Raw genomic sequence first — 17,218 nt, 5'->3', positions numbered from 1 at the left:
AAATCCTGAATCTCTACAAAAACTTACATTTCATTTAAAATTGATTTTAGAAATGCAGAAATATATCTATTGCCAATTTATAAAACAGTTAGCTGAGTCATCCATAACCTGAGAACAGATGACTTCAATAATAATCATATAGTCTTAAGATAATAAAGAAAAAACAAAGCTATTAAATCAACATGATGTCATAAATCAAAATAGTCTTGTCACAAAAGTTCACAAATGGAATTAAGTGTACCAACTTAAACTTACACCTCCCTTTTAGAAAGACTATGAAATTGAGTAATAAATTTACGAACAAAGTCAGCTAGCACTCTCTTTTAAAAAATATAAATATTTACATTGCTTCCATCCATTCACCTTTAACCCAAATATACTCAGATTACATTTAGAGATCACAAAATATAATGAAATTATTTACCACATTTAGGTAAACTTTAAAATGTCACCATTTCTTCTCATAAACACCAACCTAAGAACACAATACTGAAAAATTCAGTACTATAAAGTGGTCAAATTAAACTTTCCTTTAGTATCTAACACTTGTGTGGTAAAGCCAAATCAGGGCACAGCAAAATAAAGGGGGAAATTTTAATGTCATAAATTTATCCATACACCATATGGATGCTTTACTGGCTTAGAGTCACAACCAGTAGACAACAGTATCTTTGTTATGAAATTGAGAAACCAAAAGCTAATTATTTCTTCTATGACATGTAAATATTAGGTTGCACTGACAATAATTAGTGATATTTACATGTCACAGAACAGTGTTTAGAGTATTAACTGTGTAGTATACACACTGACTACAGATTCTAATACCAACAGTAAACTAATCCTGGCCTTACTTAAAACTTAGGATTAAAAGACTAAGTGACTTCTCTATAGATTTGTTTTTTTACCTTAAAAAGCAAAATTAAACACAATCAGGTTTTTCCAAAGTATGTTATAAAGCCTCACAGTCTGCCAGATTTCTGAATATTTCAAGTATATCTGTTAATGGTATCCTAAAATGAATTTCTAGATTCAAGGAATGAAATGTGTAATCCATTACCTATTATAATGCATACTCTAAGTTTTATAAACATTTGACACTTATGTCACCAGTAAAAAAATCAAAATTTGTGCACTAATGGTATAAGCAAGGGACTATGCTTGTTATGCATTATCATCTCTATACATTAAAACCTCAATCATACTCAAACAAATTCACTAAAGTGTGGTTTTCAATCTGCTAACTATGCATTCCATAATAGCCTGTAATTATTAAAAACTGACAAGAAAGCTACGCCACCTGTGTTTATGTGAAGCCAGGTAATGAAAAAAACAACAACGCTGTCATCACCTCTCAATTCCTGATTGCATTATCAAAACTGTAGCCGAGTTTGGCATCTGGGTGTGACCTTGTTAACTGCTAGGGTAATTAAATTTATTCTACTGGGAAAAAGGATGATAAATTATTAGCAAGAAGATTTTGTTCACATTTTATTAAATTGGCCTGTCAAAGAGTTGGCCAAATTATCAAGGGCCTCATTTATTGGAGGCCAGCCATATTGCCACATCTGTTACAATTATTTATAATTTCAGCAGTTGAAAACCAACTGAGTTAGGCATCCGCCATGTAAAGTAATTTACAAATTATCTGATGAGGGAGTGTTTTAGCTTCTCCCTCATTTCTAGCCAGCAGAAAGCCGCGCTGTAATTACAGAACACGATTAGGTTCTTTGGGGAACTTATCTTGCACTCATAGCCGTAGTAAGATGCAGCAAGAACATATGGAGGAGCTTGTGCTTCTACTCCCTGAAGCTCGTGACCCGCCTGCCGCTGAGCCCTTGAGTTGAATTTGAATGAGAGTGCCATGGCTAATGTTCTACACATGCACCATTTATGCCACAAAACAAATCGGATCACTGTTAATTATGAAGCAGCTATAATCAGGCCTTCACATCTGTGTAATGTGAAGCACAGTAGGCTGTATTCCAATAATGTATGACTACCTTTGTGTCACAAATTGCGAGCCATATTGCCTCAGTAGTAGTTACTGAATTAAAAGTAACTGCTTTGATAAAAGCCCATCACATGGATATTTTTATCCAGCTTCACAAAAAATAAAAATAAAAAAATAACGAAAAAGCAAACCCCAAAGCCTTTCTTTATCAGCTATTGACCAGAACAGTTAAAGCATATGGCACAAGTTCATTAATGAACAACACAGAGCACTCTAATTTAATGAAACCACTTGAGCCATAAAAATCAGATTTAGTTAATTCCCTCTTTTCCATTTTTTCACATCTAGCCTAAACCTAGGATCTACTTAATATTACAAGTTATCAAGACACAAAACGTATTTTTTACAAATTTATAAAAAATATTAAAAACTTGTGTTGTACTATGAATAATCTTTAAAAAGAAAGGCAAAAATATGGTTTTTTATTTTCCAAATTGAATTTCATCACAAATCTCATGTAAGAAAGAATAATTATTTCTTTTTTAGAAAGTGAATCCTAGCAGCTGTATTCTAACAAAAAAAAAATAGTCTTTCTTCCATGAGAAATCTTTCCATGGAAAGGCAGCTAAACAAGCTGCACCCAGATGGCAAACCAGCTACAGTTTAATTAATCCACTAAAAGCCATTCAGATTTCAGTAAGGGTAATGTAATTTTGAATAATAGTAGGGAAAAAAATCACTAAAACATTCTTAAGTTTTATTATAGCGGCAAGAGAAGTGCCACTATAGAGTAGTTAAAGCTGAGTTGCGGTTTCTATTATACGTGATACATTTCTAGATTTTAATATCTTGGGCTGTTTCATACTGCTTGGAACTTAAAGCAGGCTTAAAATATCAGAATATCTATTGGAAGCCTTTTTTTTTTAGAAGAAATAGTTTATTTTTCAAGCAGGGAAGTGGAGTTATATGATTATAACGAGTTTAAATGTTGTGGATATAATACACAAATAGCTTTAGGAAAGAAAAAAGTTTATAGTTAACCTACAAAAGACAAAGACTTCAAATTTTTCTTTTAAATAAAAAAATTCTTCATTTATCAAGGTTAAAAATGATGTCATAGTATAATTTTATTACTGTTTTCTCCCGAAGGTTGATTAAATACGAAACTGTCAGGAGATCATTTCCCATATACTTCTGTGGCCATGCCTACCTATACAAATAGATGAAAAATATAAACTAGTTGCGTATAATTAAATCAAGCAATAAATTACAAACCAGTTTTTACTTAAAATAATGCTGTAGAGTAAATCAACTTTTCAAAATGAGTTTACATATACAAATTAAAAATTAGTTAAGTGTGAAATAAGATGATGATAAGTAGTATAATTTAAAATTACTTACAGGCGACATTTGTCCTAAATAATTAAAAAATAATTTTGGTGCTGTAGCAGTAAGGTACCTAGAGAAAGTACAAGACTGATATTCTTCCATGTTGAAAATGAGAAAAAAGTATAATTGAAACAATAAGAGAATAAAAATCATAAAAAGCAAACAAGTGAACCAATTATGAACTCTGGCATAATATTTCCCAACTACAGTATGACAAGGCTTAATAGCATTCTGAGTCTAAGTTAAGTTACTACAATCTGATCTCCTTTCTGCCAACTGAGAAATTAAAATAGTTTAGTTGATGCCAAGTAGCCACTATCAATACTAGACTCTCTGATTGGCAAGAAATCAGAGCTAACTAATACTGGTATTTTTTCTCCTTTGCTATGTTGGAAAATTATACATAATCAATTCAGCACTGCTAAAGAAATGACAACTATTCCACATCATAACAAGATAATCCCTTGCAAAACTGATGCTTTAATGCTCCCCCTCCTATTTATTGGAATTGCTGTGTCAAAGAATACTTGGATCACTTTGGGATAGGCTAAATGGGTATGGAACCAGGATATACACATTTTCATGTGTTCATTTAAAAAGCATTTATCGAAATCAAAGTATCAATCACTGGCAAAGAACAGTGAGGATAAAAGCATAAGACACCAACTTTTCTTGCTTTCAAGGAGCTCACACTTCAGAGGGGAAACAGACAAGGAAAACAATGAAGTTTAATACCTGCTAATGCACAAAAGAGGTGTACATCTCAATCTTAAGAAAAAAGGTTAAGGAAAAAGTTATCAATAATAATCTTAGAACTGAGTCTAGAAATCATTAATGAACTAGACAAACAATAAAATGTGAAAATATGTGTGATAAATATGTAGAGTTTATTTCCTTTAGTATATATTTGAGGTCATGTATATAAATACATTTTTTAAAAAAATGCAAACTGATAGAACACTTGCAAAAAAAAATCAAGTTTAAAGTGAAAGTGGAAAACCTCACTAAGGGCTTCCCTGGTGGCGCAGTGGTTGACAGTCCGCCTGCCGATGCAGGGGACATGGGTTCGTGCCCCGGTCCGGGAAGATCCCACATGCCGCGGAGGGGCTGGGCCCGTTAGCCATGGCCGCTGAGCCTGCGCGTCTGGAGCCTGTGCTCCGCAACGGGAGAGGCCACAACAGTGAGAGGCCCGCGTACTGCAAAAAAACCCAAAAAAACCAAAAAACCTCACTAGTTTCCAGAGATGAAAAACAAAAGAATGAATTAACAAGGCTATTTTTAGATGATAATAAAGCTTGCAAGGTTATAAAAACTGGGCACTCTCATACACTGTGAGAAGATAATTTGGTATAATCTTTCTGGAATGTAGTTTACTGTGCATGGTATATATTCAAAAGCTTGAGGTTCATAATCTTTGACATAGAGATTTTACTTGTAAGAATTCATTCTACAGAAACAAGTGATGAGAATAAAGATAGACAAATGAAAATGTTCATCACAGTATAAAATCAGAGGAAATAGAAAAAATATATATTGAAATAAGTTAAATGCCCCAAAGTAGGGAAATATTTAGATTAAAAAAATGGTACGTTCCTCCATTAGACTATTAGGCAGTCATAAAAATGCTTTCAGGGCTTCCCTGGTGGCGCACTGGTTGAGAGTCCGCCTGCTGATGCAGGGGACACGGGTTCGTGCCCTGGTCCGGGAAGATCCCACATGCCGCGGAGCGGCTGGGCTCGTGAGCCATGGCCGCTGGGCTTGCGCGTCCGGAGCCTGTGCTCTGCAGCGGGAGAGGCCACAACAGTGAGAGGCCCACGTACAGCAAAAAAAAAAAAAAAAAAAAAAGAATTAAAAATGTTTTCAAACGTTTAATCATATTATAATGGTAATTGTACAAGCAGGATACAAATTCATATACTGTATGATTCCAATTACATAAAATATATTTTCTTCATTTACTTTGTATACCCTTTATACAAACACAGAGCCACATGCAGGGTCTAAGACCATGCCTCCCTTAGGTTTTCTTCCACTATCATTTGGGGCTGAAGGAAAGGCCACGCATTGGGGCTAAGACCTAATTTCCATAGATCTCTTCACCTCAATCTACAGATGTCAATAAGGAACCTTAGGCAAAGCCCTCTCTATCCCCAAATACACTGCCTGCCATCACTATCTGCCTTGAATTCACTAAACTAACCTCATTATGCCTTTTATCCTGATTTATGTGAGTCACCATAAAAGCCCTAACTCCTGTGTCAATGGGAGTTTCTTAGAATTGTCATATGCTCATGCTAGTTATGAATTATTTTAAAAAAGAAAAAAGTAAAAACCAAAAAGTGAAGCAATAAGAAGCTTGCAGACTTAAAGTCAAACTGACCAGGCAGATTTGAAAAAACCCAAAATATAGCTGAAGAGTCTACTACCACTCCTCTATTCTCTATCTCACCTTTTACAATTAGACTCTCACTCTCTCCTCCATGTCCACTCACGTCTTTCATATTCCCCATCATGCTGTATCTTTGTACTATATTCTGAGTAATTTTGTCATCTTAATAGTCCAATTTTCTAATTCTTTCTTTAGCTCAATAACGCATTGTATGAGGGCCCTATTATTACCAAAACCAGATAAAGACAGTACAAAAAGTTATATAACAGACCAATTTCAGTCATACATAGAGATTTAAAAAACAAATATCAGTAAGATGAATAAAGCAATACATAAAAGGTTAGAAGTGTCCCAGGTATCAAAAGATAAAACATTTGATAAAATTTATCACCATTTATGATATTAGTTTATCAGACTCCTTAATCTGATAAAAGGGTATCCTTAAGAAAATTATGGCTAACGTCATAGTCCATGGCGAAATAGTCCCTTTAAAATTAGGAACAAGGCAAGGACACCCACTCAAACCACTTCTATTGAACTTTTATATGGTAAAATGTATAAAGATCAGTATAACAAATTAGGATTTTTAAGGAAGAAACAAAACTGCCATCATCACGTACTGTTTGCATAGAAAACCCAGAGGGTCTAAAAAAAATTTAGAATTATTAAGAGATTATTAGGGTAGATGGAAATAAGATAAACATTTAAAAATCATTTGCACTGCTATATACAAGAAACAGAAAACCTAATAAAAATGCAAGTATCTAAAACAGCAACAAAAATGTAAGCTACTCAGAATCTAATAAAAGACATTACATATTACATATCTAATAAAGAGATATAAGACCTCTATGGAGGTCTTATACAAACTACAAAACTTTACAAAAACTACAAAAATTTGTAAAACTACAAAAATTTATTTAAATACATTAAGGAAGACCTAACTTGAAGAAGACAGCGTACGCAGGAATAGAAACATTTAAAATGACAAAAATATCTGTTCTCCTCAAATTAATCTTCACGAGATTTTTCAGGGAACTTGATAGCTGGTTATAACACTATACTAAAGAGCAAAGGATCAATAATATCCAAAACACTGTTGAAGAATAATATGGTAAAGAGACCTGTCATATCAGTTATCAAGACTCATTATAAAGCTAAAATAATAAATACAGTGTTGTCATTTCAGAGATTTTTAAAAAGTCACCCAATGCAAATGGACCCACTTAAATATGAACCCATATATACATGCAATAATAAATGTCAGAGATGGCACTGTAGATCACTGAGAAATGGAGTGATTATTAGCACAGTGCATAGTACTGAACCAGATATCCAGATTTTTAAAAAATTAAATTGAATTATCTTCTTCACCACAACAAATATCAATACCACATAGATTAAAGACTCATATGTGGAAGTCACAACTATAAGGCTTTAGATGAAAATCTAGGAAAATATCTTTATGAGTTTAAGATAAAGTAAGATTTATTAAACGAGATACAATAAGCACCAAAGCTGAGAAGAAAATATTGAGAAATTCAAAGACATTAAAATGAATAACTTCATTTTTCAAAAGACACCACAGAGTAAGTGAAAAGAAAAGCTATAAGCAAGAAGATATTTGCAACAATCATAACTGATAGCTGAGACTGCTGGTTGATCTCCAAACTCATTTCCTTTTTTTGGAAATGGGTACATACCTCCCAATATTTGGGCGCATGTATTTCCCAAGCTTCTTTGCAGTTAGATAACATGTGGCCAAATAATTGAGTTATAGCTAAGGACATGCCAGCAGAAGTGATATGTACCACTTCTAAGTCTTATTCATAAAAACTTCCTAAATGTGATTCTCTAGGACATTTTTCCCTTCTTGCTGGCTGGAGTAGAGATGATTTCAGGACAACTTTAGGAGCTACATTTAAAGCTAGTGGATCCAAAAGATAAAAGGAGACTAGATCTCTAAATCATTGTTTGGAAGTTGAAAATCCAAGTAATACCCACATTAAACTCTTACATATACATAAGAAATAAATCATGTTAAACCTCAGAGATTTGGGGTTTATGTAATACAGAAGCTGACATTATATCAAATACTAATGTAATAACTAACGAAAGATTAGTATGCAAAATAAAGAATTTCAACAGAGAGATAAACATTCTAATAGAAAAACTGGCAGAGGACACAAGTATTTCATATAACATAAACATAAGATGCTCAAGCTCATTAGAAATCAAAGAAATACAAAATAAAACCAGAATGAGGTATCATTTTACTTCTTTTAAGAATGCAACTAAGAAGTCTATAATTTGAGACACTTTGGCAAATAATTTGGCATTTTCTTATAAGCCTGAATATCTTCATATTCATGACATGTGATTTCACCCTTAGCAATATACGCTAGAGAAAGTTTTGCATATGTGTGTCAGGAGACATGTACTAGAAAGTTCATAGCAGCAGTGTGTAAATATTCCTATAGCTAAAAAAATTAAAACAAAAAATGTTCATTGACAAGAGGAGTGGATAAATAAATTGTAGCTTGTTCATACAATAGACTGTTGCACAGAAGAGGAAAAGAATTATAGCTACGCTCAAGAACAATGAGTTACATTACAAAATAAAATTCAAAGAAAAAATCTAGTTGCAAAGCATGATATACATAGAGTATGAAATGGCTAAGGTTTAAATAAAAGCTATAAGGAACAATATATTATTTATAATCATTTATATTATTTAACAAAGCATAGCTTTAAAAGGCAGGAATTAATCAACAGAAGTCCAAGAAAAGAAGTAAGATGGGATCAGAGAGTAGCACACAGGTAGCATCAAGAGTATTGGTGATAGTTACTGGTGGGTACCCAGACATTACATTTATTCTTTGGTAGATTTCAAATATTTAGTAATAAATTTTTTTAAAAAGAAAGTGAGAACATAAGCTAAAACAACATACAAAAGGACAATTCTGTAACACTTAGGAAAAGAGGGAATAGAGTATCTGTGCAAAGAAATAAAAATTAACAAGCCTGTGGTTAAAATTCACAATCTTATCGCCTGCTGTTAGCCACATGAAGTATATCTCATTCACAGATAAACAGAGTAATTTTAAGGCTTAGGTTTCTCCCCTGTCCTCTACTACAAGATATTCCTCCAAGGCAAGAAACAGTACTTCTGCATGGAAAAGATAAACAATCACTCTGAGATAAGAAGAGGCAGTCATTCCGAATATAGCTAGTTAAGAGCAGGGTGCTACGAAATCAAAGGTCACAGGTTTCAATCCCATATGAACCAATTAGCTTTGTCCTTTTCTCTGGCAAAGATTGTCAGTTGGCTCACCAATAATTCAGATTATAAGTGAGATCAGGAAAAAGAGAAGATAAATCACCACCAATACAGAAAAAAACCCTCAAATTTGCTAAAATGACATAAGAAGTGCTTTTTTAAGACCTAACATTTATTACTCCATCATGCATTGCCTCCTGTAATCTTAATAAAACTCTTATGGGGTAGGTACTATTATAATACCATTTTTCAAGTGACAAAACTGAGACTTAGAAAAGTTAACTGTTCAAAGTAACATAGATAAGGGACCCAGATTCCAGAATTTAGGTTGTTATTTACTACTCTGTAAATATATTCCCCCAAAATCATGCACTGAAAAGCACCACTATAAGCATTTGAAAAAAATTATTTAAGGATACGAAAACTGGAAAAACTAAAATCTTTCTACTATTTCTTCTCAACTATATAATCCACTTGCCCACTTAGTCTCTTCTTGATCAAAGGGTGATCCCTGGACCAGCTACAACAGAAACATCTTAGAATGTAAAAGAAATGCAGAATCTCAGACCCCAGTCCAGACCTACTATCACATCAGAAACTACTTTACAACAATGCCCCTGACCCCTACAACTCCAAGTGACTGAGATGCATATTCACATCCGAAAAGCACTTACCTAGACTATTCTCAATATCCAAGACACACCACAAACTTTCTCACCTCTAACACAATGCTAATTCACTTCCAACAAGAAGCTAGGAAAAAAAAAAAAAAAAAAGAAGCTAGAAACTCCTAAATTTCAAATTGACATATTCCACTTTCCCTGTGAAAAGTTTGGCATTCCCCCTCCTCTCCATACACATGTTCCCTGCAAAGCTTCTTTCCACAGAGCTCATACTTTGCTCATGTTTCCATAATAGCACATTTTATAATAATTATTTTCCCCTCTGCATACCCATTAATGAGATTCATAAGAGTACACTGCCTTATTCATCTTTGTATCCCTTCACACTAAATCCAGTACCTAGAATACAGGAGTTTAATAAATATTAACTATATAACTGAATAATGAATGAATGAATAGATGGAAGGATGGAGAGATGGATAAAGAGTCCGATTAAAACACTCCAATAGGTTTCATTTGATCTTCTATTTAAAACACACCAATGGCTTTCCATCTCACTCAGAGTAAAACCTATATGCTTACGTAGGCCGAACAAGGCCCTAGGACACATGATCCCACATCTGTCCCTCTGAGGTCACTTCTCATTCTCTTCCCCACAGCTCTCTTGGATCTAACCACATTGGCCTCCTTGCTAGGCAAACTCCTGCTTCATGAGCTTGGCACTTACTGATCCCTCCACTTAGAACGCTCTTCCCTCAAATATCTAAAAAAGTTCACTTCTTCCAGTTTTCTTCTCAAATGCCACCTATCAGAGTAGCTTTCTCTCACCACCATACATAAAATAGCACCACCACTCTCTATCATGATGTGTCTCACACTGCATTATTTTTCTTCATAATACTTATTACCATGTAATGTGTGTTTATTTTTTTGATGATGACTCTCTGACCTGAATGTATGCTCCATGAGTGCCAAGACCTTATTTTGTCCCCTAAAGTTTCCTCATCACCAAGAACGGTGCCTAACACATCGTAGGACATCAGTAAATATTTGTAAAGTAAGTTTAGGTATATCAACTAATAGAGAGTTCTGATTAATAGTATGATTACTGCGTTTGACATAAAATTTTAAAGAAAATGTCCTTAATATATGGACAATCAACTTTCATTTCAAAAATCCTATTTTTAAACATCTACATCAGTCTTCCACATAACAGAAAAGTCATTATGTTAACAGTCCATAAAATGTATATATTTTAAGGTCATCTCGTTAGCTACAAAAAAAATGGTCATTCAGAAAAACATGTTGGGGCTTCCCTGGTGGCGCAGTGGTTGAGAGTCCACCTGCCGATGAAGGGGACACGGGCTCGTGCCACGGTCCGGGAAGATCCCACATGCTGCGGAGCAGCTGGGCCCGTGAGCCATGGCCGCTGAGCCTGCGCTCCGCAATGGGAGAAGCCACAACAGTGAGAGGCCCGCGCACCGCAAAAAAAGAAAAGAAAAACATGTTGAACAGTTTAGCCAAACTTTGGGAGAAATATGGCTGAGCTATATATAATATAAATCCTAAACTGAAATTTATATATCTAATACATTTCATGGCTGAAGTATTGTCATGTACCTTGAAATTAATACTCCAGCAGAGTAACCTCATTAATAGTATTAGTAACCTGGTACACAAAAACATAGGTATTAAAAAGAAGTAATAGTTCTGGTGGAAGAAATACAAAAAGGTGACATAGGAGAACCTAGCTTCCCTGTCTCCCCACAAAGATCAACAATTGAACAGCTCTCCATGAACAAAAACAGCTCTGGGAGGTCACTAGGGTATATTTAGCAAGTTTTAGCACACAGTGGAATTAAAACACCAGAGTAATTGCACAAGAAAAGAAAGAAGACAAGTTCATTTTGTCTGCATCATTCCATAACCTATGTTGGCACTGTTCAGCACCAAGAAGGAACTTCCTAACTAGAAAATTTTCTTCTCGCCAGGAAAGAAACAGCAAGGTAAGCAAACCAGCTTTTATAGCCTCTAGGGGTACTACACAAAAGTCTGACTTCGGTTTCACCCCACCCAGACCAGCAAAGCTGAGACATTGAGCCAGCTAGTAAAAAGGAAGAAAAGCAGAGGCTACTTTTAGCACATAGGCAGCAGAGCGATGGTTGGTTTACGGAGATCTGCTCTGCAAACAATCTTAGCAGAGTTCACCACTGATGAAGCCAACAGCCACCAATTCATCAAGGATCCTTGCAGATCTCACAAGGTTTTGTCCCACAGGTTTTTGAGCGAGTTGATGCCAGCAGTCTGAGTTCCTCCTTACTCCATCTACATGACCTCCCCCAACTCCTGCTGAAGCCAGGAACCACACTGGAGCCATCCAAGGTATCTGCAGTTACGTAAGTATAAGACATCAGCTGCATAAATCCCACTTTGCCCACAGCAGAACCTGGAGCCACACCCACAGGCAGCTTGGGCTTTTCCAGCTGCGCGGGTAAAATTTGCCAGCCTAGGCCAATGGGTGCCATCTTCACACCTCTTCTACCCTACTCCACGCCACCAGTATCTCCCTGAAAGAAGATCTGGGGACCCATCTGGCACCCCAGCTTTTGCAGCTGCTGCCCAGGTAAAGCACCTCCTTACCACTTGACTCTGGTGGCCAGTGAGGTTTGTATCCATGGGTTCAACAGGACTGTAGCAAACAAAGAAACAGTTCTTTTCTTTTTCTTTTCATCTTTTATTTTTAGCTTTATTGAAGTATAATTGATTTAATCACTTCCAAAAATTTCCTTGTATTCTTGTGTGTGTGTGTGTGTGTGTGTGTGTGTGTGTGTGTGTGTTTTGTGTGTGGTAAGAAGAAGAAACAGTTCTTAACTGGCTATCCTTCTAGGGCTCAGTACAGTGAGCAGTCCTTCCCTAAAAGAGGTCTATTTGCATACTGTAAAAGCTGCTGCCTGAGAGTCTGACTTCCAATCAGCCTGCACCTGGGTGCTGACTGAAATCCTCCCCTATGGGACACTGAAAGATCTTGGCATACCCTCAACTACTGGGAGCCACTAAGAACAAAGAAGGATGTCTGGACAATCACAAAAGTTTGAGAGACAATCAAGAGCTAAGGTCAGGTGGAAGGATAAGTTTCATCTCCTACATGATTTCACTCCTGTCTAGGAGAGGTGGCTGTTTAATCTGACGCATGAAAACTAACATAAATAGTCAAGGAAAATGAAAAAAATGAGGTATATTTTCCAAACAAAAGGACAATATAAAACCCCAGAAACAGACCTTAATGAAATGGAGATAAGTGATCTACCTGATAAGAGTTCAAAATAATGGCCGTAAAGATGTTTAACAAGGAGAACAATACATAAACAAAGTGAGAATTTCAACAAAGAAATAAAAAATACAAGAACTTATGAAATAAATCACAGAGCTGAAGAATACAGCTGAACTGAAAAATACACTGGGTGGGCGGGGGGGTTAACAGAAGACGAGGTGAAGCAAAAGAAAAGATCAGCAAACTCAAAGACAGGGGAGCGGAGTCTGTCCAATCAGAGGAGCAAAAGGAAAAAAAAGAATGACAAAGAGTGAAGATAGCTTAGGAACTTATGGGATACCATCGAGTGGAACAATATTCACATTATAGGAATCCCAGAAAGAGAAAAGAGGGAGAAAAGGGAAGAAAGCTTATTTCAAGACATAATGACCGAAAACTTCCCTAACCTGGGGAAGGAAACAGACATCCAAATCCACTTCAAATTTAAAGACACACACAGACTGAATGTGAAGGGATAGAAAAAGATAATTCCAAGCAAATGGAAACAAAAATGTGCAGGGTAGCTATACTTATATTAGACAAAATAGACTTCAAGCCAAAGCCTGGAAAAAGAGAAAACAAAGGTCATTATATAATGATAAAGGGGTCAATCCAACACAAAGAAATAACATTTATTAATATGTATACATCCAACATAGGAGCACCTAAATATACAAGGGAAATAATGACAGATTTGAAGGGAGAAATAGACACCAATATAAAACAGTAAGGGACTCAATATCCCACTTTCAACAATGGATAGATCATCCAGACAGAAAGTCAAAGGGAAACATTGAACTTAAAATGTACATTAGACCAGAGGAACCTAACACATATGTACAGAATTCCATCCAAAAAGCAACAGAATACACATTCTTCTCAAGGGAACATGTAATATTCTCTATGATAGATCGTGTGTTAGGACACAAAACAAGTCTTAATAAATTTCAAAAGACTGAAATCCTATCAAGCATCTTTTTCAACCATAATGGTATGAAACAAGAAACCAATTACAAAAAGAAAACTAGAAAATTCAAAAACATTAAACAACATGATACTGAGCAACCAAGGATTCAAAGAAGAAATCAAAAGAAAACATTTAAAATATCTTGAGACAAACAAAAAAGGAACACAACATACCGAAATATATGGGACGTAGCTAAAGCAATCTTAAGAAGGAAGTTCATAGCGATAAACACCTATGTTAAGAAAAAGAAAACAGCTCAAAAGAACATTCTAACTTTATATTTCAAAGAACAGAAAAAAAAGAACAACCTAAGCCCAAAGTTAGTACAAGGAAGGAATAAAGATTAGAGCAGAAATAAATGAAATAGCGATTAAAAAGACAACCGAGAAGATCAATGAAACAAAGAGCTGTTTCTTAAAAAAGATAAACAAAATTACAAAATTCACAAAACTTTGCTAGACTTACCAAGAAAAAGAGAGACAACTCAAAGAAAATTCAAAGTGAAAGACAAGATGTTACAACTGACACCACAGAAATACAAAGAATCGTGAGAGACTACTATGAACAATGTATACACCAAATAATAATAATAATTGGATAACCCAGAAGAAACAGAAAAATTCCTAGAAACATACAATTCCCTGAGACTGAATTATGAAGAAATGGAGTATCTGAATAGACCAATAACTAGTAAAAAGATTGAATCAGTAACTAAATATCCTCCAACAAAGAAAAGCTCAGAACTAGATGGCTTAAAGATTTAGACATTTTAAAAAGAATTAATATCAATCTTTGATCTCTTCCAAAAACAAAGAGAATGGAACACTTCCAAATATATTTTACAAGGCCAACAGTACCCTGATATCAAAACAATACATGGATAGTGCAAAAAAGACAATTACAGGCCAATATTATTGATGAACATAGGTGCAAAATCATCAACAAAATATAAGCTAACCAAATTTAGCAATGTATTAAAATACATACACCATCATAAAACCAATTTATTCTAGGCATATAAGAATGGTTCAAACATCCACAAATCGATCAATGTGATACACCACATTAACAAAATGAAGGAAAAAAGTCATCTCAATAGATGTAGAAAAAGCACTAGACAAAATTCAACATTCATTCGTGATAAAAACTCTCAACAAACTGAGTATATAAGGAATGTATTCAATTCAATAAAAGCTGTATAGAACAAGTCCATAGCTAACATTATACTCAACTATAAAGTACTAAAAGCTTCTCCTCTAAGATCACGGACAAGATAAGAGTGCCCACTCTCACTACTCCTATTCAACATAGTACAAGAAGTCCTAGTCAGAGCAATTAACCAAAAGAAGAAATAAAAGGCATCCAAATCAGAAAGGATGAAGTCAATCTGTCTCTATCTGCAGATGACATGATGCCATGTATAGAAAACTCTACCAAAAAAACTGTTAGAACTAAAAAACAAATTCAATAAAGATGGAGGACACAAAATCAATATACAAAAATCAGCAGTGTTTGTATATACTAACAATGAACTACCTGAAAATGAAATTAAGAAAACCATTCCATTTACAATAGCCGCAGAAAGGATAAAATACCTAGGAATAAATTTAACTAAGGAGAAGAAAGGCCTGTAAACTGGAAACTATCAGACATTGGTGAAAGAAGCTGAAATAGACACAAATAAATGGAAAGATACTCTGCACTCATGGATTGAAGAGTTAATATTGCTCAAATGTACACAAAGTGATCAAATCAATCCCCGTCAAAACTTCAATGGCATTTTCACAGAACTAGAACCCTAAAATTTGTATGGGACCACAATGACCTCAAATAGCTAAAGCAATCTTGAGAAAGATGAACAAAGCTGGAAATATCACACTCCCTATTTCAAACTGTATTACAAATCTATAGTAATCAAAACAGTAGGTGTTGCAATAAAAACTGAAACATAGATCACTGGAAAAGAATAGTGAGCCCAGAAATAAAAACACACATATACAGTCAATTAATTTATGACAAAGGAGTCAAGAACATACAAAGGGAAAATTATAGTCTCTTCAAAAAATGGCGTTGGGAAAACTGGACAGTCACGTGTAAAACAATGAAACTGGAAGACTATCTTACACTATACATAGTAATCAACTCAAAAAGGATTAAAAATGAATGTAAGACATGAAAGTATAAAACTCCTAGAAGAAAGCACAGATGATTCAGCTGCTAGACATCAGTCTTGGCTAAGATTTTTTGAATTTGACACCAAAAGCAAAGGCAACAAAGCAAAAATGAAAAAGTGGGACTATATCAATCTAAAAAGCTTCTGCACTACAAAGGAAATCACCAATAAAATGAAAAGGCAACATACCAAGTGGGAAAAATATATGCAAGTCATATATTTGATAAAGGGTTAATATCCAAAATATATTTAAAAAAAACTCATATAACTCAATAGACAAAACAAAAACAAAAATCCAATTTAAAAATAAGCAGAAAATCTGAATAGACATTTTTTCCAAAAAAGACATATAGATGGCCAGTAGGTCCGGAAAAAAAGGTGCTCAACATCATTAATCATCAGGGAAATTCAAGTCAAAACCAGAAGGAGATAAAACCTCATACTTGTTGGAATGGCTATTACCATATGACAAAAAATAACAAGTGTTGGAGAAAAGGGAATCCTTGTGCAATGTTGATGGGAATGTAGATTGGTAAAGACACTAAGGAAAACAGTATGGAGGTTCCTCAAAATATAAAACTACCATATGACCTAGCAATTCCACTTCTGGACATATATCTGAAGGAAATGAAAGAAACTATCTCAAAAAGACATTTGCACCCCTATGTTCAGTGCAGCATTTATTACAATAATCAACACACAGAAACAAACTAACTGTCCACTAACAGATGAAAGGATTTGTGTATACACACACACACACAAAGAACGGAATATTATTCAGCCACATAAAGGAAATCTTTATGTGGAAGGAAATCTTGCCATTAGTGACAAATGGAACTTGAAGTCATTATGCTAAGTGAAATAAGTCAGACAGAGAAAGACAAACACTTGTATGATATCATTTATATGTGGAATCTAAGAAAAACAAACTTACAGGTAACAGAGAACAGATAAGTGGTTGCCAGAGATGGGTGGTGGGGGCTGGGGGTAATGCGTGAAGGTGGTTAAAAAGTTCAAACTTCATTATAAGATAACTAAGTAATGAGGATAGAATGTGCAGCACGGTAACTGTAGTTAACAATACTCAAGTGTAGGTTTGAAAGTTGCTAAAACAGTAGATCTTAAATGTTCTCATC

The 17,218-nt window shown here is 34.7% G+C and overlaps 1 protein-coding gene across 2 annotated transcripts in view; it reads right to left on the bottom strand.

Moving 5' to 3' along the window:
* CNTLN (centlein) overlaps window positions 1–17,218 on the bottom strand; it is a 179,618-nt gene that overhangs the window by 5,059 nt on the left and 157,341 nt on the right. The window contains exon 9 of one of the 2 annotated variants that reach the window (XM_069540775.1): window positions 2,599–5,120. The exons of the other annotated variant lie outside the window; for it this stretch is intronic. Coding sequence (XP_069396876.1) covers window positions 4,947–5,120 — 174 coding nt within the window. The 3' untranslated portion in view covers window positions 2,599–4,946. Of the gene's footprint in view, window positions 1–2,598; window positions 5,121–17,218 lie in introns of those variants that run through there. 2 annotated transcript variants of the gene reach the window in all.

Source organism: Delphinus delphis, chromosome 6, assembly GCF_949987515.2.
Source record: "Delphinus delphis chromosome 6, mDelDel1.2, whole genome shotgun sequence".
Classification (NCBI taxonomy): Eukaryota; Metazoa; Chordata; class Mammalia; order Artiodactyla; family Delphinidae; genus Delphinus; species Delphinus delphis.
The sequence above is the reverse complement of the archived record's forward strand: the minus strand, read 5'-3'. Positions and strand labels throughout refer to the sequence as shown.